Below are 26724 nucleotides of genomic sequence, written 5' to 3'. Positions count from 1 at the left end.
CCCATGTTTGCAGATATGTATTAATCATGGGTGGGAGATACCTGTGCTTTGTGTTCCTTTATCTGCCTTCCTTCATCAGTAGCCAACATTGCTACCAGACCGAGGCATTCTTTTCCATGAACTCAGATTTCACTTCCAAATCATCCTAAACATGTACATCATCTTAGGTGGCTGCTACCAATTAATCAGATTGTTCTCTGAAAATACATATACATCTATACACATATATACAAGTTGATTTATGTCTTTAGGCACATATGATAAATTTCTCCTAAACGCTAATACATAGATAAAACTTTTAAACTTATTTCCTTGTGTTTTGGACATCCAAAAATGTCTGATAAGACATAAAATGGTACAAATTATTTGTAAAATTCTGAATTCATTTTAACTTATTGATTTAAATGATTATAACTGCCTTTCATGATCTGTGCAGATACTTGGCTCTACTTCAAACCTGTGGCCCACTTAATTTTACTGACACAGTTTACCTCAGGAAAAATGGCCTCTACCTATTTACGGTGGTAAACCATTGTATGGATTGCTTACCATTCGTTCATCTTTTGTCCACAGTACCCAAGACAATGTCCTCTATATAATCATTTCTCTATCTGTATTTATTTAAAGAATGAGTGCATGAAATATAAGAACGAAGGACGGAAGGGAAGAGGGAAGTTGTAAGGAAGGGAGGGGAAAAGAAGTGCAAGAAGGAAAAAAGGAAGGAAGGAGAAAGGGAAAGAGAAAAGGAATAGAATAAAATGGAAAAGGGGAGGGGTAATTTAATCATGATAACTCAGAAGAAAAACTTCATGTAATTCAAAAGGAATTCAAGAGGAATTAACATATGGGAACCAATCTGCAAATTAGCTGACTTACTGAATATAAGTATATATGCTAAAACATTGCGTTTTGTTAGTTACTTTTTGCATTTATAAATCATCAAAAGGAACGTGTTTTCGCTTTATTTAGGTCTATTGTTATTTTTACTCAATTGCTTCACGTTAAGACTTTCAATGCTTTACATAAAAATATCAACATTCAAAATCAAGTATTATTTTGTTTCTAAAGAGTGATTAAGTCCACAAGTAAGCAGGGTGTTTAATATAACACTGAACTAAAGTGACGATAGAGCAGTAAATTCCTTATGCAATTACCAAAATAACTTAGTAGATTGATACTCACCAGGATATCTTTTCCAGCCCACTTGCATTCATCCCTCCTGGTGTAAGATACCGGCCACACAATCTAAGGGCAGAGAAGAAAAATTATTTTCTGCCAATTAAGTTTTCTGAGATACAACGTTATCATCTATTAGACTAAGTGGAGCAACTGAGATAAAGGAAGTTCTATAAAGCATTATATGGCAGTAACCTTTTAGTTTAGACTTCGCAGTGGCATCAGTTAATTGGCATGGTCTTAAATCATTCACTTTCCCTCCACCCATTAGGCTTTGCTGTATAAATGAAAGTTCAGCACACAGAAATTTGTGTAGTCAACACATCTAAGCAGTATCCTATGGACAAGACTTATAAGGCAGGTTGGGGGAGGGAGATCATCTTGAGACCAAGTGAGAATCTAGTAAAGAGGTAAAAATAGGCACGGAAAGTGGCTTGCATTCTTCTAAATGAATAGGTCTTTATCCTGAAACAGTTATTTTGAAATTTTAGCATCAGGTGCTCTAGATCCATTTCCATAATTCAAATCTCAGCATGACATGCTAGAATGAGCAACTGATAGGGTTAGAAAAACCCATTTTAGGAAGGAATCTTTTTTTTTTTTTAAACAGGGAAAATAGGTAAGAGTAGCATTGCTTAATTTCAGGAGATAAAGGAGGAAATGAACGAGCAAATAGACAGCTGTAAGAAAAAAAAAATCACCCCCTCCACTATGAGCAAAACTTAGACTAAGTAATAACTGTTTGTATTTTCATCCCTAATATCTTCATCTTTCCAAAGGTTCTGGTATCGTTCAAATACAGTGGCAGTGGTGGATAAGCCAAGGTATTGTTCATGGCTTAGAGGACTGCAGATGCATTTCCCTCAATAATAATATTTCAAATACCTTCATCTAAATTTTAGTATAAATGTTTCCAGTTCCCCTGAGCAATTCCAATGACTTCTATTTGTATTGGGACAGAACAATTTTAATTTTTTTATTCATCTTTCTCTTCTGGTAACATTAGTTAATTTCAATGGTGGGGAAAGTCACAAGTAAAAGAAAAATCCAGAAATGACAGCAGTTAAGCATTCATGTCTACCAGAAAGCTTTTAGTATCAAAATGACTGCTTATCATTCATTTGGGAACCTCTAGATAATTCAATATAAATTGTCACAAACTTGGGCAAAGGTTATGATATTCAATCTAGGAAATTAAAAAGCAAAATACAACACATGTATAAACAAAAATTTAGGACATCTTGAAAAAACCTATGATGACATGGCAAATGCATTTCAGGTCCGTGTCACAATAAAAAACCCTAAAATTTTTCAAATGCACATTTGTTTTTTACCATTTGAAGATCTTAATTCATTTATTCTCTTCTTTTTCATGTGCCTTTCATGTGTTTGTGTATGTAAAATCTTGTTTCATAAGTTTTTTACAAAGTAGTTGTACAATAAAAAACATCCAGGACTACAATCCTTACATTTATAATGAACAAACTTTATAGCCTTACAGTTAACATTACCCTGTTTCCTGAACTACTAGAGCCAGGGCTGGGCACTGCCAATTCACAGGCTTCACAGCCCTGTCTTCTCATTGGCTGTGGAAAAGTCAAGTGAGCTATTCTTATTTAAAGTTTACAATGGAGGAGGATCAAACATAAAATTTCTCTAGGACACAAAAATGATATACAGCACAGTTAAAATCTGTTGACTTTCCCATTCAGCTTTCCAGCTAGATTGTGCAAAAATCATAGATCATTAAAACAGATCATTTTTTAAATTCAGAAAGGCAGGCTGTTTTCTTATAGTTTCCTAGCTCCTGATTATTGGGATTAACACAATATGGGCCTCATTTTGTGATTTCTCTCTATGTCAAATATTAACAAAAAGTAATTTTGCTAACATTCATGCTAAATTATTTCATACTTAAAGGGGTGTATGCTTTCAACTTGTGACAGATCAGGGTAAAAAAAATTAGTTTAAAGATCTGGCATAAGTAAAATAAATTCGAGTATAAAAAATGCTCCTTTGGAACACAAGTTAGTGAGAATAACTGCAAGTCAGTGGACCGAATATGTGGAGACATACATATATATATAGTTTTAATTGTCTTTCCAGTAACATCTGTTTCCATGAAGAATAATTCCTATATTTCGGTTAGGTTTAATAATTTGTTGATATTTTTTCTTCTGACTCAAAAATGTCTCAGTTAACTAACAAAATCCAAATTTCTTATCCTCATATTCAAAGTGCTTCATGTTTATTTTAGACTTTCCCTTCTTTATGCTTCTATGCATCTACCCATGGCAGCTCCTCTTACTCATTACTGATGAGACGTTTATGCCTTAAAGAGATTGAACCCTTTATCAAGGCCAAGAATCTTTTCATGGTCCTTCCAAACCTGAGACTGTGTTTTTTTCTCTAACAGGGATTGGCCTAGTATTTACCTTTATGCTCATACATTTTGTCATTAGTACTATAAGTTCCTCAAGAATTATTTATGACATACCTTAGTGCCCCCTATAGAGTTTATTTATCACAACAGTAGATGCCTAGGAAAAAGTTGATGAGTAACATTACACATAGGTTAAAATGAGCATTAATACACAAATATAGACAAACAGATGTAAATCCTTAAGTAAATTGTATTTACCCTTATAAACACTGTGATATAATTAAAATTAAACACTATGTTTGAAATGAATGTTTTAAAATCAGAAATGTCTTCTATTATTAGAATAATTATTTGAATCAAGAGCTGGAGCTGGAACAAGAACACTATTACATGGGGCGAATCACCTAACTTTTATTTAGTCCATTATTTCAGTATATATTTATTACAAGTCTAGTTGGTAGAAAATACTATTATATATCCTGGGCATACAAATGTCTCTAGAATTTTTCTCATCTATAAAACAGTAGGCTGTTTTAGATGACAATTTAGTTCTTTTTAATTTTTGAACTAAATGAATATACAAACGAAATTAAGAATATTTATTCAGAAAAAATGTTGAATAAATTAAACATATATTCTGAGGTGATCTGTATTCATAGCTTGTCTTTATATAGATACAAAGACACAGACATATATTTATATTCATATATATGGATTATGTAAAAATGATAAAAATTCTATAAATACTGAAAATTTGAGCTGGTATAATCTATTATTAAAATATCTATTTTTTCTAATCATTTTAGATTTTTCATTCATTCTATAAAGGATAGTTTTCTTTCACTAAAACAACAAAAACCTGCTTATACCTTTTTTATCATTTCAGAAAAACAGATAACCGGTTTTCTTAGATAACAGGTTAACCTTAGGGATTCTGCTATTATCTGAGGAGGCTTAAGAATCAAAAAGGTTGAAAAAATCAGAAAAAGAAATATCCAAGATTTTTAAATACTGTATCTTAATTCCAAAATATATCAGTAGGACATTGCCATTTTATAAGGCTATTTATTGTGAATAAAATCTCTTAATACATAGTCAAAATTTTAGTGTTTGGATAATAGATGAAAAGTCAAGTCTAAGGTTTAGTGGTTTACTCTATTAGAGATATGAATCGGCCTTGAAATTCAATCTTCATTTTATCCTAAAGCAACATTCTCTAACTAGAAAAAAAAAAATTCCATTGTTACTGTTAAAAATTACTGTCTGATCTATTTACAGTTTATAAGAAGTTGAGGAACACCACTTCAAAATTCTCAGTGTTAAGAAGCAGCAAAACTAACATACATAAATACTGAAGTATATGTACTCCAGAATACATGTTCTACTAGTACTCCTGTGAAAGTTGGTGCAGTAAAAATCTTTGTTCCTCAGAAAATTAAGACTGGTAATACTGACTGAAAAAAAAAAAACTGACTTAGAATATAGCATATACACTCAGTAGCACAATTGCAACTAATTTGTCAATCCATATTTATTTTCCAAACTGTATAGCTTGTTAATTAAATGAGCCAGAAACACTATAAAGTGTAAAAATAAAACTGAAAGATGGCTAGTATCTAATGATCACATATATAAAAACCTGACACTGAAAACTGATCTTCTAGATTAGGGTTTGGCTAACTTTTTCTTTCAAAGGCCAGATAGTAAATATTTTGAGCTTTGTGATCCAGATAATTTGTATCACAACTACTCATCTCTGCCTTTGTAGAATGAAAGCAGACATAGACAATATGTAAATGAAGGAGAGTGCCTGTGTTCTAATAAACTTTACAAACACAGGTGACACATCAGATTAGGCATGTATATAATAATTGAAGAACTCTGACTTTGCTGGCAATATGGAGAGATGTGTAAATTATATATACATATGTATACCTAGTACATGAAATCAATTATGACGTATTTCTATAATGGTTCAGGTATTTACTTTAATGCAGGAAAAAAGTTATATGAACTACGGAAGAATAGGCTGAAGTTAGTAATTCTAGTATTTCTTATGATAATCACTGAAAATACTACAGTTTCTTCCTTGAGGATTTTTGTGGTTTACTGAATCCACTGATTAGTGATAGTCAAATCAGTGCATTATTTTTATTTGCATCTCAAAAGATAAAATATTAATTTAAATAATTTTTTCAGTTATAGCACTTAAATAGCTAGAAAATTCTGTATTACTTGAACTGTTTCAAAAGAACTGTATTAGAATATAGATACCTTTTGAAAATCCTTGATATTAACCAGGTTGAAAGAAAATATGTGATCCTTTGCTCCAACATACAGCCTACTCCGTTCCTCATCCAAAAGGAAGGTATGATAGCTGGAGCTGTTGGCCAAGCCATTGAAAGTGATCACATTGTTGGATTCCAACATTTCTGCAAGGCAACAAAGCAAGATACTGGGTGTTAATCAGAGGTCCTACATGTACATTGACTATTGGTACTTGGTAATCTGACTACTGCCTGCTGCAGTTAACCAATCAGAGGTTATTCTTCGTGGTACTAAAAAAATATACAGGACTTTTTAACATTTCATTGAAATGGGAGTCATTTGCTTGCTGATTTTGTACTCGAGACCACACACTCCAGAAGAAGAAAGGGAGAGAAATACCTTGCCCACACAACTGGTCTGGTAGAATCTCTTTGCATGTAGTAATGGATTAGAATGGTCAGAAAATGTTTTTACTTTTACAAAGATTTGTTCAAGTGGTTTCATTTGCTGGGAGACAATAGCTGGAAGGATAAGCATAGAGGCCAACAGAGCAGAAGTAGTGTGGGGAAAACTTTATTTAACCTCCTAGGTTGTTAAGGCCTCTTTTTGTTGCAGCATTTCAGTGCATCTTTTTAAGCATTAAACATTAACTCCACCATCTAAATCTTTTGTAGTATTTTGTAACTGATACACATAAATAAACTGAGTTAGGCTTTTATAAAAACATGAATTAATTTTACTATCTGACGTCAGTTTTTCAGTTTCTTTTTGCTTCCCAATTTTTTTCCCGTGTGAACAGGAAAGTACTGAACTTTTAGACCTACACCTTAAGTGAGAAAAATATTTTCAGATAGAAGTATCAGTAAGTTCACTTTTGTACTAGAAAGGTAATTGTTGATAATAACCAAAGAGGTTTTCTTTATCTGCTTCAACTGAAATTAGTTATATATGTATACCACCACAATCCCCCTCTCATGGGATAGAAATGTTGAGGATTCTCCAGAAGTGTGTCCTGAATCAATGATTCTGATTTTTACAAAGAACATATAGTAGAACCTTTTCATCAGCATCCATAACAAGTAGAAAATGCCTTCCGAGGAGGGAAGAAGTGAAGATGTAGACCCTTCCTCTGTCCCAGCCGTACTCCAGAACATCAGCCCCTTGATATTGCCTTGCTTTATCTCTCCTACTGCTTTTTTCACCTTAACAAAATATTATTTCAGTAGAGAGTAAAGCTCAAACTCCCTAACTTAGCATTAAAGGTCAGATTAACACCCTTTGAATTTAGACCCCCACCTCAGTACTCCTCCTCATGTCCTCTACCCTGCAGGAAAACATGCTCTGTAGTCGTCCACTTTCTAGTCTTTCCTGCCATTGTTCCTGACACCTACAACTATATGCCACCTAGAGAAAACAGTATCACTCTCCCAAGCTAGTTCAAATGTAACCTCTAAGAAATTCTCATAGAATTAATTTCTTTGTAACATTTTGCTTAAATTACTCATAACCTGCATCACACTGTCAATTATTATAATCATTCATATAAATGACTTACCTACCAGAGTTAACATTCCCTCATGTAAGGAAATAAATAATAGCTCATCACCCACAACTCACATGGTTTCTTTTCCATATTATCAGATTAATAAATATTAAATTGAATGTCTAGCTATCTATCCATCTATCCACCTATCTTATGTACAAAATTAGAAAAATTATTAATAAATTATTAAAATATGCTTTTCTAATTTATGAGAAAGAGCCCAATATTGGGCTGGTCTTATCTCACCCCCAGCTTCCATCAAAAAAAAAAAAAAAAAAAAAAAAGGAAGAATAGAAGGAAGTAGGGAAGGAAGAAATAGAGAAACAAAGAGTTTTACTCATGTGAGTCATAACTGAAATAGATGAGAGTTATTAGTCTCCAGAAAGAAAGAACAGAGAATCCACAACATGATATATCGATTTAAATGCTATTCCTCTCACCAAATGATTGCCAAGGATCAATGCTACAGAGAGTCAATATACAACTGAAATTTTAGGCACTCTGAGCTGTGTAAGGATGGAAAGGGCTATTACCAGAGACAAGGGCTGTATCACTGGATACGTTCATGCACTGACTGAATGACTGTTTAAAGAGATCTGTTTATCAAACAGACTAGATGATTTTCACTCCTTTCCAATCTACACTGCATAATCCTACCCTAATGCTAGGGAGACCAAACTATAGGTAGCTAGGCAAACAAACAACAACAAAAAAACCCCACGAGTTGAGTCTAAACCAAGACAATTACACAGAGATATTAATCAATGGGAGGGTCATTTAAGAGACACAAAGGTTGATTTTAGTTGGAAATACATAGAAATCATGTAAAAGAGCTCTAAGCATCAAGAGGAACAAGTTACAGGAAGACAACCACTACAGCTACAGGACATGAAGTCACAGTTACAGGTAAAACACAAGCACTACCACAGTACTTACAAGGTGCGCAAACGAGGATGAGTTTCTTACAGTACCTGGGCCTCAGTTTTTAGAAGATGAGGTTAATAAAAAATCTCCCAAGAGTTATTGTGAGGGTGAAATTAAGATAATTCATAAAAATTACTAAGATAATAGTTTATATAGTAAACGTTCCATTAAAAATTACCTGTTTGTATAAGCAGAGGTTAAATATTAATATGTTTAATCTTAACCGGAAATAGGAAATTAGGGTCCAAAGGAAGCTGACTGAAAAAAGTACTTTTCTATCCAAGTTATCAGTGTGCTAACTTGTTAACATCAGTAATTTTGGATGATAAAGGGATAAATAAGAAGAGTAATATGCTTATTGATTTACATTAGTGTTAAATGCAATGATCATTTTAAGAACAGTATTCTTATTGACACAACATTGTAAACTGACTATAACTCAAAATAAAATAAACAAAAAGAACAGTATTCTTTTTTGTTCCCTTATTTATGTACTGAACTTAAATAACAGAAATAATGACTTTCTATATCATAATTTCAAACATAAAAATACTCGTCCAATTGAAAAATATAATACAGGTTGACTTTTATAAATTAGTTCAGGGAGAATTATTGGTTCCTAGGTACAAATGACTTAAAGAAAAGTCTTTTGTCACTTATATATGAAATCACTCTGGAAACAAACTATGCTTTATAAAATGTTACTGCTGGATCATTTCATTAAACAAAAGGACAAAATTTTTCTGGAGTACAGGTTAGCAGCTGTTTTCCATCCTTTTCACACGTACTAAATTTTGCCTCATCATTCTCTTTGCTGCAGTATCTTTAGGTATTCTTCTCCATCAGGGACTTTTTATATTGCTTTGTAACTGAGAGAAGCGTCTTTCTGAGACCTTCATGGCAGTGAGCAGGGGCAAATTCTGGATTGATTAGATTACCTTACCACTTTCAGAACGAGAAAAAAAGTTTTGGTTTTTTTCCAGAGAAAAATCACGCATTTTTTTCTCTAAATCTAAATTTCACACTTTAAAAATTCTATTTCCCTTTATGATTTTTAAATTAAATTTATGATTTTATTTTCCCTGTATGCAGACATATTCAGCTGCAACTGATATTAAATAACATCGAATTTGACTCTATCCCTTTGGAGTCAAAGAATTTTAGATGTTTCTTGTCAGCTTCTGTTACATAAATCTTACCATTATATAAACTGGTATTGGAACTAAAATAAATATTCAGTTATGTGGGATGTTTAATATTCCACTACCTTCTTACATCTTGCCTATGTTCACATTTAGTCAAACAACAACGATTATTATTTTAAGAGCAACCTAAATTTCTACAGAATCAACTTGACTTTGGTGAATTCTACTGGACAAAAGCATATAAAGACACTAATTCTTTTTGGATGCAATTCAGCTTTTTCCTCATTGAGACATTATTTCAACTTCTACAAGCTGTGCCAATCATAAAGAGAAGTAAATGTAGTACTACAATCAAAAGTGCCAACTCAAAAAAAAAAAAAAAAGTGCCATCTCAGATAAGCACTCTTAATGAACTAGGTATTCTTAAATTTGAAAGGTAATTAAGCAAACATTCTGTTTATCCCAGATTCACCAAATGATTTAGAACTTCTATGATTTGCTTAATGACACAATGGAAGATAAACTGGTCATAAAGCCAAGCAAATAGTTCAGGCTCAGTAAGTGCTACCTAGAATCACCATTGTTATTATGACATGCTATAAGATAGATGTTCCAGAAGGGAAAATCAATTCATATAATTTCAAGCAGCATTATTGTCAATTATAAATAGATTGCATTCTCTTGTGACGTAGTTCTAAAATACCTTAGGAATCTTATGAAATTCAAGACACATACATAAAGTACATTTGACAAGATTTTTTTAAAAATCTAGTATCATGTAGCAAAAGGAGAAAATAAATTATTCTGTTCTTTAATCAGAATATCCTATCAAATAATCATGGGAGAAAAACCATGATCTTTTCTAATGAGTCTCTTCTAATTTTTACTCTACTTATTTATAAATTTGCAGATTTGCCTATTCCCCCTGAATTCATCATGACCTCTAATGTAGCTCTATTAGAATAAAGAATAAAGGAAAAGATACTGTTAGCAATCACTATCAGTACATTATTTAAGATACTAAAAAATTATTTGGTTAAGTTACTGTTCTTCTTGTATATTTATTTTCATATATAAAAAGAAAAAAAGATGAGAAAATTTCCATCAAAATCATACATGTCGTCAGCACCACTGGTGTAGTGGTATCATGCAAAATTCCCAAAATCATACATGTCAATTTAGCTCTACATAATAAAGTTGTATGTTTTCTGTGGTGTTCTGATTATCTTTAAGATAAGCGCAGATTTGTACAGATGATTACATTACAATGATCGAGTCAGATTTCAAAAAGGCAATGAAAGAATACTGATTTCTAGACTGCAAGACCACCGAGAATAGACTTTTTACAGTTGGACAGAGAACTGCCGTACAATTGACCTTCAAATCCAAACAACAGCCACCCTGTTCTTTATATTTTCGACTTCTATGACATTTCTATTTCTTTCTCTCCTCCTTCCTTCCTCTCTCCCATCCCCTCCCTCCTTTTTCTAAGTTTTATAGCATGAAATGTAATAGGATCCCACCAGTTGCTGGACTCTAATGAATTGCCTGTATTCACTGATGGCTTTAGGCTTAAGTCCTTTTTCCATGACTTGAACTTTGTCCTTTTCACAAAACAAAGATCCTATTGAAAATAAAAAAAATTTGGGTCAATATGATGCCAAAATATTTTGACTAAATGATGATCACATCCAGATATTTAAAAATTTTGTAAAGTTCATCAAGGTCCCCAATTTTTAGATCCTATATTTCAGTGCTTCCTAGATTACTTAAATTTCCAAAAGCAAAACAATGGCTGAAATAAACCTTGACCACTTTTTGTTGCATCATAAAAACAAAACAACAAAACAAGAGCTATTTACTATCATTATCATTTCACACAAACAGGAGGAATTTTATTTAACTAACCAAAAAGGTTCAAAAGGACAAAAAAAGCACACACACACAAAGGATAATCTTTAGTGATTAATAAAGTTACACTGTGGAAAAATTCACCTTATTTTTTTGACTTTATTTTGTTTTACCAAGAACTAGTTTTTAAAACTAGTTACACAACAATGTCTGGGAAGTACTAAAATTAACTGTAGATGATGGTCTCTACTCCTAGCATTTCTGGTCAGTGCATTTTGTCATTAAGTTAACAGAGCCAATATTAGTCGGCTCTACATGGCTTTACTTATTTTGGTGGTGCTGAGTATATTCTCTCAGTTTATAAATCTTGGTAAGTATTGTTTGAATATACTTAGAAAAATCTATCTTTTGTGGCAGGTAACACTCAAAATGGGCATCCAGTTTATACATCTTGGTCTGAAGGTCACTTTTACCCTTACTAATTTCCTACTTTCTCCAGCCTGCGCCAGAGGTCACAACACTTTATAAAACACAACCCTTTGCCTAGGACATTTCTCCAAGCTCTTCTCTCTACTATTTCTTTGTGTTTGCCAACAGTCTGATCTCTAATGTCTCCATCACATTGAAATTAGGCCAGGACTCTCCTCTGCCAGATGTTTCTTATTTGTAGTGGAAGTGAATAATCAGCTTTTTTTTTTTTGACTTGGGCAGATCCCTGATCAATGTACAGGGTGCTCACACTTGAGCTTTGGACAAGAAAAAGTCCAGTGTCAGCCCAAGCCCACTTTCCATTCTTCTAGACCCACACAATACACAAGCACCTGAACCACACTGCCAGGGAGGGACAATATATTTTCCCTTAAATATCCTGTACAACATCCAGAGCAGGCCTATCTGTGATATTAGTCTATTTCTACTGTTTCTAATGTGAAAAATATGTGTGGAAAGTAAACTGTTCACAATCTAATCTGATAATTCAGATTTTTTATTGTTTTATTGAGTCATTTAACTTCTAATTCAGCAAACACATATCCAGTCCTTCAACACACAGGCAGTGACTAAGAAGTATGTGGAGCATAAAGATGAATAAAACTTAATGGAAAGTCAAACAAATGCCCTCAGAGAAACAAAAACTAAATGAAGAACAACTACAAAGAGGATAGTAAGAGCTAAGGAAGTTGATGGCAAGGATAAATTAATGCCACAAGGAGAAGTGGAAAATCCTTGGAGAAAACAGTCAGGCCATTAAACCTGGCCTTAAAAAATGTACAGGACTTTCACCAGCAGAAAGAGGTGTGGCAGAGCATTCCGTACACAGGGCATAAAGAAAGACCGGGAGATAGAAAAAAGAGAAAATGCAAAGGAAATAAGTTTTCGATGCCTACTATGTGCCAAAAATCTGCTGAGTGATTTATTAGTATATTCATGTAAGCCTTACAACAACATTGTGAGGCAGGAATTTTCATTTCCATTCTTACTTATGACGAAATTGACTCAAACAGGTATTAGGAATACCCTAGGTCATAGAGCTCATGAGATGTAGAGTCAAGAGACCCAATTCCACCTCCACCAGAGCCCAGGCTCTATCTCACTCTGTAGTATCTCTAAGACAGTAGAATTTTTGAAAATACTAAAAACAGATCATTGAGAATAAAAGTAAGAAATGTAATACTCTTTGGCTAACACTAGGAAGAAGTTTGGTTACCACTTACTATCACATAACTCTTCTTGGTTAATGGCTTCTTAAATATTATTATTTTATTTGCTCTGTACTTGGTCTTTTTACACACTAATGACTCTGTGTATAATCTTATCTACACTATGACTTTCTTCCCTAGCAGTATTTTGACATGTCTCAAATGTATATCTCGCAAGGCAGATTTTCCCTCAAAGGCCAAATGAAGGCTTACTAGAAAATCTATTTAGATGTTGCATACGCACCTCAGAGTCTGCATGACTTGCTTAGAACTCAGTTCCCCTTCTTTTTTCCATCGACACCATCACCTTTCTGTATATTTTTAAATTGGTCCCAACTATCACTCATCCAAAGATTTGCACAAACCAGAGCCTCTTCATCATCCAAAGCCCCCATCTATCACTTCAGTTTTGTTCAACACTACAGTAATTTCTCCTGTATCCCCACTGCCACTGCCATTTCACTTGTCATTTCTTCCCTTGATTACTGGAATTACCTTCTAAAAGAACTTTCTTTTTAGCTTTATGCCAACAAACCATATTATGCACTTCCTCCAGAATAATCTTTCTACAAAACAAATACGAATTTCTTCTGGTAAAGTGGAGAAACAAGGCACTTTTATTTATTCCCTTCCCTTGAATCTAATGGTGGGGGAAAGGACAAGAAAATAGAGGGAAAATGTTAAATGAAGAAAGGAAACAACACCAATGGAATATCACAATACAAACTGTTAAGAGAATATATTCAGTATATGAAATATTTTGAGATAGGATGCTGAAATCTGGCAATATCTCCATATATCTGAAGTAGGGTGTAATTATTAACCAAAGTTTTAACAAATCATAGAAGTTGCATCCATAAATGCTTTATTACATAAACAAGCTCTAGGAGTCTACATGGCTTTAAAATTATTGGAAAATGTCCATAAAGAGTGGAAGTACAGTTGAAGTATGAAAGCATCATCATCATCACAACTAACACTTATATGCCAAGTACTGTACTAATTAACACATACATGTGGCATTTATTGTATATGCATTATCTTTCTACCAAAGGAGATCACTGTAGGTTGATGATAGATGGCAGGAGTAGAAAGTGTGAACATCAGATTACTCCACAGTGTCTCTGATGGCGTTTCACAAGAAACACACCAATCATGGAAACACACCAAGATATGGAAAAATAAAGAATGTATTTTCTCAGAATATATTAAAATTTTGGAGCTTGTTTTAAAGTCAGGACAACTGTATACTGTGAACTTCTCCAGCTCCTTCCTTCACTGTCAGAAGAAGGAGATAAAAAGTTTATGAAAATAACACGGAAAAATGTAGGAAAGAGGAACTGACATAGAAAAAAGGAGGATTAGTTCTCATCACCAAAGTTCCAAATTTAGTAGTAACAAAATCAAGTTTTCTTTAATAGAGATGAAACTGATTAATGAGGTGATAACAGGAATGAAAGATAGGAAATAAAATCTAAAAATAGACATATCTGCAGACTGAAATGTCATCATCTTCCCGGAAAATCTTATCTTACAGAGGCTCAATTATGGAAATTACTAAGTAAAGGGCCTAATACATTTGGAATCCATGAAGTAAAACCCAGTCACCTATTGAAGGAAAGTTATCAGGTGGGCTTTATCCTTTTTTTTAAATTTTATTTTATTGAGTTATAGTCAGTTTACAATGTTGTGTCAATTTCCAGTGTAGAGCACAATTTTTCAGTTATACATAAACATACATATATTCATTGCCACATTCTTTTTCACTGTGAGCTACCATAAGATCTTGTATATATTTCCCTGTGCTTTACGGTATAGTCTTGTTTATCTATTCTATATATACCTGTCAGTATCTACAAATTTTGAACTCCCAGTCTGTCCCTTCCCACTCCCCTCTCCCCTGGCAACCACAAGTTTGTATTCACTGTCTATGAGTCTGTTTCTGTTTCAGATTTATATTCATTTTTCTTTTTCTTTTCTTTTTTTTTAGATTCCACATATGAGTGATCTCATATGGCATTTTTCTTTCTCTTTCTGGCTTACTTCACTTAGAATGACATTCTCCAGGAGCATCCATGTTGCTACAAATGGTGTTATGTTGTCATTTTTATGGCTGAATAGTATTCCATTGCATAAATAAACTACATCTTCTTTATCCAGTCATCTGTTGATGGACATTTAGGCTGTCTCCATGTCTTGGCTATTGTAAATAGTGCTGCTATGAACATTGCGGTGCAGGTGTCATCCTGAAGTAGGGTTCCTTCTGGATATGTGCCCAGGAACAGGATTCCTGGGTCCTATGGTAAGTCTATTCCTAGTCTTTTGAGGAATCTCCATACTGTTTTCCACAGTGGCTGCACCAAACTGCATTCCCACCAGCAGTGTAGGAGGGTTCCCTTTTCTCCACAGCCTCTCCAGCGTTTGTCATTTGTGGACTTCTGAATGATGGCCATTCTGGCTGGTCTGAGGTGACACCTCATTTTAGTTCTGGTTTGCATTTCTCTGATAATTAGTGATACTGAGCAGTTTTTCATGTGCCTATTGATCATTTGTATGTCTTCCTAGGAGAATTGCTTGTTTAGGTCTTCAGGTGGGCTTTATCCTTAGTCAAAGCAACATTATTTGTCAGAAAACAAAAAAAGGAATTTGTGCAAATACCCAAGCATAAACACACATGTCTTGTATTTTATGCTCAGCAAGAAACAGAGGCAGTATCGGACATTTTTAAACATGCAAGGTTTAAGGATACAGGCCACCTACCCATTCAAGAAACTACAGCAATAACAGCTTCTTAATAATATATTCATCTAAACAAGGAATGAATCAAAATTAAAATCAAAGATACTATATCACTTGCCTTTTTAAAACCTGCCTAGAAATTTCCAACATGTATGTGTTTTGAGCCCTTTGTATTTTCCACAGTTTTGAGCTCATTCACAAACTCTGTGTGTGTGTGTGTACCTATATATAATGATATAGAAATACATATATTTACACATACATGCACATGCATCTGTAGGAATATTTCCAGTTACCTCAGTGGCATGCTATCTGTATTTAGCAAGCTTAGAATGCTGTCTGTCTCCCAGTTCCTTCCATCTCCCGCTCTCACTTACCTAGGGGAATCTACTCAGCTTTCAGGATCTACATCAAGCCTCTCCTGTGAACTCTCTAACCTTCTTGGGGATAATGTATCATGCTTTCCTTTTGAAATACAGTACTGTGCAAAAATGTAGATTAATCACTGCTTTATCTTTTTAGCTCCCTTTCTAGAGTGTAAATATGCTGCTTTTACTTACTTTTGTATTCCTAGTCCTATAATATTTTCCTAGTATATACCTAGTCTTGGCACACAAAAACAAGTGTCTCAATAAATAGTATTTGAAACACCTTAAAAAAAAAAACAGCAAAAACTCATAAAAAGTAAATGCAATAACTTTTAGGAATAAGTAAATGTAGCAATATATATTATATGTCAGATTACATACCAGCTTTTCTAATTAGGTATATATTACATTCAAATTACCAATAAAATCAAACCATCTAAACACAAAATTATTTATAATGTGGCTATAAAATGGCTAATTTTTAAAAATTATATGTGCTAAGCCCTGCTATGGTCATTTTACATATAAGAATCATATGAATAAACTGTTTCCGAGTTTTGTTTAACTAGTAATGCTAAAGACAAGCCCTACTGCAATAACAATAGTTTATTGCCATAGTTTATAGGAATATCTTTAATTCCTCTCAATTTTAATATATCCTTCAAGGCATCATTATAAAAATTGCCCAGAACCTATTTCAAAAATGTAATGTTTCCATCTTTTAAAAAAGCATCTATACCCACTGCCTTAGCCCAGACTTCCTAATAAAAAGTCACAGTCCCTAATCTTCCTTCGCTACCTTGTTTTATGCCTATTTCTATAAGTTCCCACAATTCTATGAGAAATGGCTAATTCACTCCTGTCTAAGTCTAGCCTGGCCTTCCTGCTTCTAGTTTATTTTCCATGTTCTTGTGCTTCAAGGCACAGTTAGAAGCCATCTCTCCCATGAAAGCCCTGAGAATTAGCTCGTACCACTCTCTCTTCTGATGCCCCACACACTCTGACCACAACGCATACTAATTTATTAATTGCATGCTATTTATCTGCATGGGCATTAGGGTATGTATTCTTTTAGATACAGAGTTAGCACAGTGACATACGGGTTTAATTATCTGTAAAGGAAATGGTTAACTAGATAATTAATTAATCATTGAATTTGAGATCTGGAAGGATCTTTAAATTATAAAGTCTGATTGGTTCCATTTACGAAAGAGCATAGTGACTTTATCATTAAGAACTGCAGAGGTCAGTTTTAAACTCAGGTTACCTAGCTCTCAGTTCAATGCTCTTTCTAAATAAATTTCTAGAAAAATTGTGACTTTAATTTTTTCTCTTTATTTTTGCTACCCAATTCCAGATGTCAGTGAGTTTTGGACACAAGCATATGCTCAAAAATAAAAGTTGCAAACAATTTACAAAATGATTAATGCATAAGAATAGCAATGAAAGCTTAAATGTCATTATTATATAAAGAAACCAAATGTTTTAATGTAAGCAAAAGTTAATACAAATATACATTGCAATGATCACTCATTTCTGTGTAAGATGATTAGTCAGTAAAAATTTTTAATTGAAATGTAGGTACTTCTTTTACAATTCACATCAATTTAATTTGGTGCTTTGAATGATGGGTTAATAATCCAGAGATTAAAACTTTGTTCTTGATTCTGTCTTTTGTATTATTTATAAGGCTCCTCTACAGGCAGGTTCTCATTATCAAATCAATTCACCAGCAAGTGTTCATTAAATGCCTATGACTGGTAAGCATTGCACCATTAGCAAAGTTTTTTAAAAAAGGGCTTAATTGAAAGTTTGATTTTTCAGGTGGTCTTGGTTATTTATTTACATATACCACAGGATACATTTCAGTGTTTTCTCCAAATAACTAGCATTTCCCCACATGACTATACGAAAGCAAATGTATTCTGATACTTGAAAATTGAATACTGCATTTTTCCAGTAACAAAATTCTGTAAAATATTCATGTATGGACACTAGTTATGAACTTCAGTTACCCATTATCTGTTGCATATGCCCACTATAAGAATTTTTAAAAAGCTGTTTAAAAATGATTTGAATTGCCTTACTGCTGAGCAAATAAGCTTTTACTGAAGAAAGAAACTGAGAATTTTGTCAGTATTTTTTCATTATTTTCACCCCAAAACACATTTATGGGAGGGAAAAAAGTCTTCCTTATTCATTGACAAAAACTAAATATATCCAAGCATAAATATACTGGAGAACACATGTATTTCAGTGTTTGTGGGTGTCCCTTTGTGACTGAGACAAGAATCTATGTAATTCTTAGAGTTGGGACAGAGATAGAAGCTCACAAGGAAGTCCAGGATATTAGATGAATATTCTCAAGGATCAATCAAGTAAGCAAATCAGAGGGCAGCTGTGTGTGGCTAGGTAGGTATCACCTAAACCCTAGATTTGGCTGACAGAAGGTGTTTACTATATATATAGCGGATGAATGAATAGATGGATTTCTGATTAGGTGAGTAAAATGGGTATGTTTATGATGTGTAACAGTGCATGTGGGTTAGAGAATCCATAAATTATCCTGCTGCCCTTACTATCTCCTCATTCTCTAAACTACGTAGTATCTGAGTGCCATAAACAAATGCAATTTAAGTTTGTTAGTTAAAAAATAGAAGTTGTACAGCTGAGATGTTTAATGGTCTTTTTTGGTGGGGTGGGGGGTGGAGGGATGGCATTCATATGGTATGCCTACCACTTTAACTAGGATAGATACATTTTGACTATGAAGGCTTCTGGCTTACTTACAAAAGGATATTGTTTGAGCCAGATTTCCCTGCAGATGGGTGGCAGGGAGATGGGAGAGGATGGTGTTGAAAACCAACGTACTCAAAGAATCTCTAGATGAAACCAAACAATGTTTTCTGGGTACATTCTAATCTTAGTGACAATAATAAACTATTTACAATGAAACACTATAAATGTTTTCCCCCTAGTAATATATTTAATTTTGGAGTAAATACATTTCAGAACTAATTAAGTAATGGAAGTCAGACAGCTTAGTGAGGTTGGTTCTTAACAATTCATTGATATTTAGTAATTTTTTCTACATACACAAATAAAAAGGGGATAAATAGGATTATTATTTAGATAATTTGGGCAAAATTAAGTTTTCCTATATTCTGCTCTGCCCCAATAATATTTTTTTGCAAAGTTATCTGATAGTACTACTTCTAAAATTACCTTTGTATTGAAACAAAATACTGTATTTTGCCTTATACAGAAAATGAGACAAGTTTAATTTTCTATTTTTTCCAAACACATTCTACTGCAAATATACTTTAAAATTAGGTCATGTTTAGAATTGTTCTGGGATTGAAGTTAAATGTAAGGTAAGCCACAACTGGTTTAGGAGCCCAAAGGACAACTAAGTGATTCCCTAGGATGAAGTAAAAATCCAGCGTGTTTGTGGAAAATCCTTGCTCTCCCAGGACCCATTAAATCAAGCATATCTCTGGGCTGGACAGGATAGCAGACACTAAAGATTCTCTAGATCGATGTAGGACATGAAGACATTTATCCCTGCAAGGACAAACATCTAATTCAGAACTAAATTTACCTCTTTTTCAAGAGCAGGCAAAAGTAAATGAATAGTTTAAGTTCTTTTTAAACTTCCTTTCATAATTCTTCATCAAAAAACATGATTGTTTTCCTCTTTAAAAAACAACACCAAAAGAAAAACCAAACAAAACGCTAATAACAATGTTAGAATGATAATTAATAAACATTGTTTAGAGTGAAACATGATCTCCTTTTAATCCCCACTGGCTGCACTACATATTCAAAATGATACTCTCCCATTAGTCTAAGTGTGGAGACTAACAGGTAAAATCTGCCTCTAGACCTGAAGGGAGAAAAAGTGTTAGTGCTACTTAGACCTAATGAAACCCCCAGAGCAGTTCCATGTGAGCAATGAGTCCTGCAACATTACCTAAGGTCACTGATTTCTTAATTCTTTCATTTTCCTGATACTTGCTTATATTTTGCATGTAAATAGTTAAAAAAAAAATTATCTTCACTGATCACATCTTTATAATGTTATTTATTATTACTAAACTTTGGATTAAATAATTGAAAATAAAAGTTGAGGTTATGTATTTTGCTCCTAAACAGTAATGCATTTTAATAGGATTTCCAAGATTTTTAAAATTTATCTTAATTTTACATTTTCTTGTAAGGATGCTATTTAAAACAGGCATTTGTTTCTTATTAGGCTAAATGCCACTGCTGATAAAATTCAAAAAGAGGTAGAAACTAGTATAATTACAAAATTGAGAAAGAAATTTCTAGCTTTTCCCACTTGTAACTGTTGTTTTATCATTTCTAAGCACTCAATAAGGAGAAATTACTTCCACTTAAAAAAATCAAGAAATTAGTTTAAAAGTTCATAGCTGAGTTTGTTTGATGAATATAATGACTTCCACCTCATTTAGTAAATCAGAATCTAAAAAATGCTACACTCAACTCTCCTGATAGGCTCTGGAGTTTATCAGCCTTGCTTTGCCACTTCATTAGCTGTCAAGAACCAGTAAGTGATATTGCTATGAAAGTCTTGATTCAGGTAGTTGAAAATGCTCTTATTGCAGAAGTAGCAATTATCAACAGACTTTAAGTCAAAAGAGGGTCTATCAGGAAAGGCACATCATCCATATCAATGCAGTTGGTTATCATCTTTGTAGACATCAAAGAGAGAGCACATTTGAACTATATCAGTAGTTGACTTGTAACATTCAGGAAAAGTACACACATTGATTTAATATACATTGCAGCAGAATTATAGCAATCATAGGACTCTTACCTTTGACTCCTGTGAGGACAAAATGGGGATCAAAAAATGTGTATTTTCTTCCCAAAAGAAGCACCATAAAAAAATTAATCTCTGCTTAAATGAATTCTTATACTTGGCCTTACACTATCTTTGTGACCAAACGTTTTTTAATGTATTGTTAATTAAATCATTCTATCATGAACTTTCCTCTGAATGTAAATACTCTAGTCAAGGTTCAAAATGTTACTTCAGTGAAATTTAATTTTAATCATTAAATCTTTTTTTTTCTACCTTCTACTGTATTTCTTGTAGTTAGAAAACAGAAAACTAAACAGGAAAAGCATGGAGATGTAAAATCTTAAATATTCCAAACAAAAGTTAGAAAATATTTCCTGTGACATTTACTTGACATTATCTGTATACAAAGAACTGCTGACTCTGTCTCTTTGCCTAATGAAAGCAAATATACATACTGATGAATGAATGAATGATCCTATACTGATATATTTTATAAAACACTAGTTTCCTTTGCTGCTAATGGAAATTCAGGGAATAAAGGATCCCATGAGAAAATGAGTTTGAGAGAATACTGCATATTTTATTATTTTATACTTCAAATTAAGACATTAAAGACATTTGGAGGTCTAGCTATAGGGAAATTAGCTTAAGGAAATTTTTAAATCCAGTGTTTACCAACCTTGTATGACATAGACCCATTTTAAAAAAATTAAAGCACTTCCATTTTCAAGGAATATTCAGGGAGATGCTATCATTTTAATGGCAGACCTTGATTATTAAAAATATAACTCATGAATAAATAATGGGATATTAAGATATTTGGGGAAAATTGGTGATAGTTACTTTGAAATCACAAACATTATCTATGTAGGCTAATTATTCTGAAAAATAAATGCTGACCAATTCCTTTCTTTGTGCTCCAGTGCTACCTTCAATTCCTTTAATTATTGTAGGGTAACAATATTATAATAGCAATGCCCCATATTTTCAGCAGATTCCTTAGTATAATTTTAACTTAATTTTAAAAATATAAATTTCCTAATTAGAGAAAAATGACCTATTTAAGGTAAATTGAACACAGAAAAAGGTTATAAAATTAGTGAAAAGATATTTAATACATGATTCAGCTAAAGCTGATTAATAGCCATTGTTTGAATAAAAAATGTGGATGTTTCCTAGAATTTCATTATGCCGAGAATTAAAAAATAAAACATAAGTTACGTTTTCTTCAAGTTTCAAGAGGCAGTTTTTTTGTTTTTGATTTTTGTTTCGTTTTTTGGTTACACTTTGGCCAACTCTTATTTGTAGATGGTACATTATGTGTAACTATTGTATATATTGTAATGTGTATCATTACTCCTTAGGGCCTTAGGGCAAGGAGGGTGTCCTCTGTCCTGGTGGGTGGGGGTGGGGAGCCTTCCCGGGGGTGGCTCAGTGGATGAGGGTACCTGCTCTCACGCACAGAGGACAGCTGGGTTCTCAGGTGCATCCACAGGGCTGTGGCGTGTGGCCACCACCTGACATCTCTGTCTTCTGATGCTTTTCTGAGTGAGCACAATCTCTAGGGGAAAACCTTGATCAGGCTTTAGATGAGCGATGACAAATTCTAGAAACATACGCAGCCATTCCTGCCCCCGCGCCCACGGCAGACACGGCTGGCAGACACGGCTAACTGATCACTGCATTCAGAATCCTCATGCCAGGCAGGTCTTTCTGAAGGAAGAGGGCTGTCCCTGCCAGCGGCGTGTGGAAGTGAGCGTCACGGGCAGCTCGGCTGATGATAGCCGGGCCCGCGAGCTAGGAGGGCAGTGCCTGGGTCTCAAAGCCAGGCCGAAAACTCACATCTACGGGCCTCTTCCTGGCCTAGACCAAGGTCTGGGACCCCTCATCATCACCCCAGGGTGCTGGCCGGCTTCCTTGACACGCTCTTTAAACAGAGTGTTGCTCCTGGCAGGGGAAGGACTTGCAGTACAAAAAAAAAAAAACCCCTACGGTGAGGCTTGCCGAGGTTGAAGCTTCCAAATCCCTAGGCACGTTCTGAGCACCTGCTGCTGCCGGTGCTGGGATCTCTACAACCACCTACCTGTTCCCGTTCGTGGCCCTGCGAGTCACGTGTCTCCACCAGGCCGTCCCCGGAGCCCGGATCCCGGGGTGCAGGGAGACGGTCCCTGGGGCCCCGAAAAGGGTCCAGCTGGGGCAGGTGACTTACTTACCCACCAGGAAACGGCCTGGGGCTCTCCTCCGCTTGTCCCCAGAAGAGACCCACACCGGTACGGCGACTAAACTACTTTCTTTTCCACACCACAATCCCTCAGTCTACGCCCACAACTGTGATAGCTTATAAAGCAAACACCACAGAAACAAAACCGCCGACCCGCTGCGGCTGGAAAGGGCCAAGATGGCGACAGGCACCGCCCTGAACCGGTTCCAGCCTGACCACCGGCGCAGCGCCTGCGCAGACGAGACCCACAGTGCCTGAAAGCTGCCTTTGCCTCCTTACCATGCTGAGATCTCTGTCCAAACGGGATTTGCACAATTTGTGCCACGTGCAAAGGGGACCAGACGACCGCTCATGCTCTGGCGGGTTCTGGAATTCATCAATTCTGATGGTACCCACCTCTTATCCTTTAAATGTTTCCTGCCTCCATCCCCTGAGTAGAAGAGGTCTTTCCAGCATGAGCTCTCCCTTCCCCATTCTTTGCCCAGTAAGTAACATTTCTCTTTTCTTTGCGGAACCTGATCTCGTTCAGTTGGCGCAAGCGGCACCAGGCAACGAGAGGACCCAGCTGGGGTCACTCAATCTGAGAAGGTCGAAAGGGTCAGTGTCTGGTCAGACCCCTCAAGATGGCTATTTTCTTGTTCTTTGTACAGTCCCTGTTGGCCACCCTCTGCTTCATTCACAGCCTACTCACTAAGTGGGTTTGCCCCATGCCCCTTAAGCCAGAAGGTCTCCAACTGCTAGTTCATTCACCCAGTAAGAAGAATTCAAAATACAAAAAGCAAAAACTGACAGAACTACACAGAATATATTTTATATTCAGAGAAGTCAGCAATCCTTTTCAAATAATTGATACAATATATATATGATTTATATAAATCAGTAATGATACAGAAAACTTAGACACACTATCAACCATCTAAACCTAGCTGACATTTGTAGAACCCTCTACCAAACAACAATACAATATACATTCATTTCAAGTAAACATGACACAAGATAGCCCACATTCTGAGCCATAAAGCAAGTGTCAATAAATGTAAATAATTCAGGTCATAAAGTATATACTCTAACTGAAATGTATTTTTTTCTATTACTGATTGGTTTCAAGGAAAATTATACTTTCATGCTGAAGCAGCAAATCTGAACTGCTTGAGTCCAAATGTCCACCTCTCTTTGAGAGTTGTGGAATCCTTAAAATGACAGTAGCTAGTTTAATTCCACTTGTGTGCAAGACATTACATTTTACAAAAGCAGCTGTTTTTCATGGAATATGTCCAGGTTTTCTCCTCAGGATATAAACCAGTGACCTCATACTTCCAACTCAAGACCTATCTATCAACACTCTTCCCCATGCAAGATTTTCATTATGCAGGATTCTTCCTATGGCTGGATCAACATATCCAAAACTACATAAAATAGTGTCTCTTTTAATTAGACTCAAATGTGCTCAATTCCCATTAGATTTTCATAGCTTTTTTTTTTTTTTTTAAGTTACTTCAAAGTCTCTGGGACTATTTCTGACTATATTTTAGCTTTCATCAACTCTGTGGCTTCCTAGTCCAGAGATTCTACATTTTAAGAAGTGGATGGGCTTTGAGCAGATGTGCCTTATTCTTCTCAAACAAAAACTCTGGACCTCAAGTAGGCCGTCTTTTCCACTTTGGGATTTCTCTTGGGTAAGAGATTAGAAATTTTGTCAACTTGTATCAAATATTGCCTTCAGGGGTTACCAAATACAGTCTTCTTGGCTTTAATATGTGTTTCTTACTTACACTCATTAGCTTACTTTAATTATGTAGGGGAGAATGAGGAAAGTCAAAGTCAAAATGTTTTCAACATATTTGTGCTCTAACACATCCAATAAAACAGCTTTTGAAGCATGTAACCTATCTGCTGATGAGATCTGCTGAGATTGTGTTAATATTGTACTAGTAATATTATTCTTATTTAAGTGACAAAATATAATTTTCAATTATATCTAGATTAACTGTAGAGTTAAGAAATATTCAGAAAGCTTAGTTTGTTTTTTTTTCTGAATACCATATTTAATGCTCCATCTGATTTATGCTGGAACTCCTGGCAAGATTCTGTGTCTTTCTTTGTGTCTGTTAAACCACATGTAAAATTCCTGCCCCTAAATATTTCTCAGGCAAACTTTAAAAGGAAAAGAATGATGTAATATCTGAATATCTTTAAGATCTTTTCCTTCTGAAGATGTTATGGTGATTCTATTTTTTTTAAGGTTTTTAGACAATTCTTTCCAATTGGAATTTTGTAAATTATAATGAAAAAATTTTATTGTGGTTTTTCTCTCTTTTTAATATCATCCTCTGGAATCAAGAGTTACCAATATTTACATGATACATCAGGAAAAAAAAAGAATGATGAGGTTCACCCCTTCTCATTTCCTAGGGTGATGAAAGTATGCCATTTTTGCTCATGCTATGACACCTACTTAATTATTTGGATTTAATTCATGTTTGAAGTCTCCACCTATAAACTTCATAGCAAAAAAGTAGTCTTTCCAAACTTTTCCTTATGACAGGTAATCATAAATCCCTGAAAATGTGACACTAAATAAAATATTATCGGGAGAACTGCGATAGCATTCTTGGGTCATTCTATGACTTGAAAGCATTTTCAAAATAATCTATTAGAAAAAAAAAGATTTAGATCAGTGTTGCATAATTGAGTGAGCTACAGAAAAAAAAATAGTTTTATCACTTCACTTAGTATTTATTGCCTGGATTGTCTGTAAAGGAATTATTTGTAAAATACACATTCCAATTCTACGTATGTGGCATGCTTCTGTGGGAAAGTTTGCACGTGTATAAGTCTGTATACAGTGAAGATACACATGTCAAAAAGACATGAAATGTATGTGGGAATATTATGTTTTTCACCAGCTGTGTGTTCTAGCCATAGGATTTTTTCCCTATATATTTATTTGAATGGAAGTCATAGTCCTCCATCCTGACTCATAAAATGTTAATCCTTTGAAGAATGTCTCTAATTCTTTTGTTAAAGGAACACTGTATAACATTATCAAACCCAAATCTTTAGTTGTTACTAAACTTTCCACCAAAAGGTGACTAGACAGACTTAAAATGTCTTATTATGCATGCCAGCACTGATTTAAAACTCTTGTAGTAAATCCTTTGTTTTTTTCTTTAAATTACCCCCAAAATAACAATCAGCATTGTAATTTTCAAGATCAGTACATTTTGAGCAAGTGATTGAATACTCTATGTAATTTCAACATTACCTGGAATGTATACATGGACAAAAATGTATTCTTTTGAATGGCATTAGAAGGGATGCTGATCATTCACATTCCTTTAAGTATTAAAATATTTTACTTTTCCTTCACACTGGTATCTCTCCTTCTCCAAAATCCTTATAACAATATTTCACAACATATATGTTTACCTGCAAAAACGCAAGTATAAATATTAAGTATTAATAACTTTCCATACTATAAAATATCTGCATCTTTTGAAATACCATACTTCACAACTGAAAGATGAATAACATCTGTTGGGATCTCAAAAGTCTTGCTAAGTTTTAGGGCCCGCTGAATG

At 34.4% G+C, this 26724-nt stretch overlaps 1 protein-coding gene across 5 annotated transcripts in view; it reads right to left on the bottom strand.

Annotated features, from left to right (window-relative positions):
• The window catches only part of SEMA3A (semaphorin 3A), a 434105-nt gene that overhangs the window by 138767 nt on the left and 268614 nt on the right, over positions 1–26724 (bottom strand). For all 5 annotated transcript variants that reach the window (XM_032484103.1, XM_032484104.1, XM_032484102.1 and 2 more), the window contains 2 exons: positions 5834–5991; positions 1183–1245 (listed from right to left, as the gene is read on the bottom strand). In XM_032484103.1, coding sequence (XP_032339994.1) covers positions 1183–1245; positions 5834–5991 — 221 coding nt within the window. The remainder of the gene's footprint in view (positions 1–1182; positions 1246–5833; positions 5992–26724) is intronic.

The sequence above is a fragment of the Camelus ferus genome, chromosome 7 (assembly GCF_009834535.1).
Source record: "Camelus ferus isolate YT-003-E chromosome 7, BCGSAC_Cfer_1.0, whole genome shotgun sequence".
NCBI classification, from domain to species: Eukaryota; Metazoa; Chordata; class Mammalia; order Artiodactyla; family Camelidae; genus Camelus; species Camelus ferus.
This window is presented reverse-complemented; position numbering and strand designations above follow the sequence as displayed.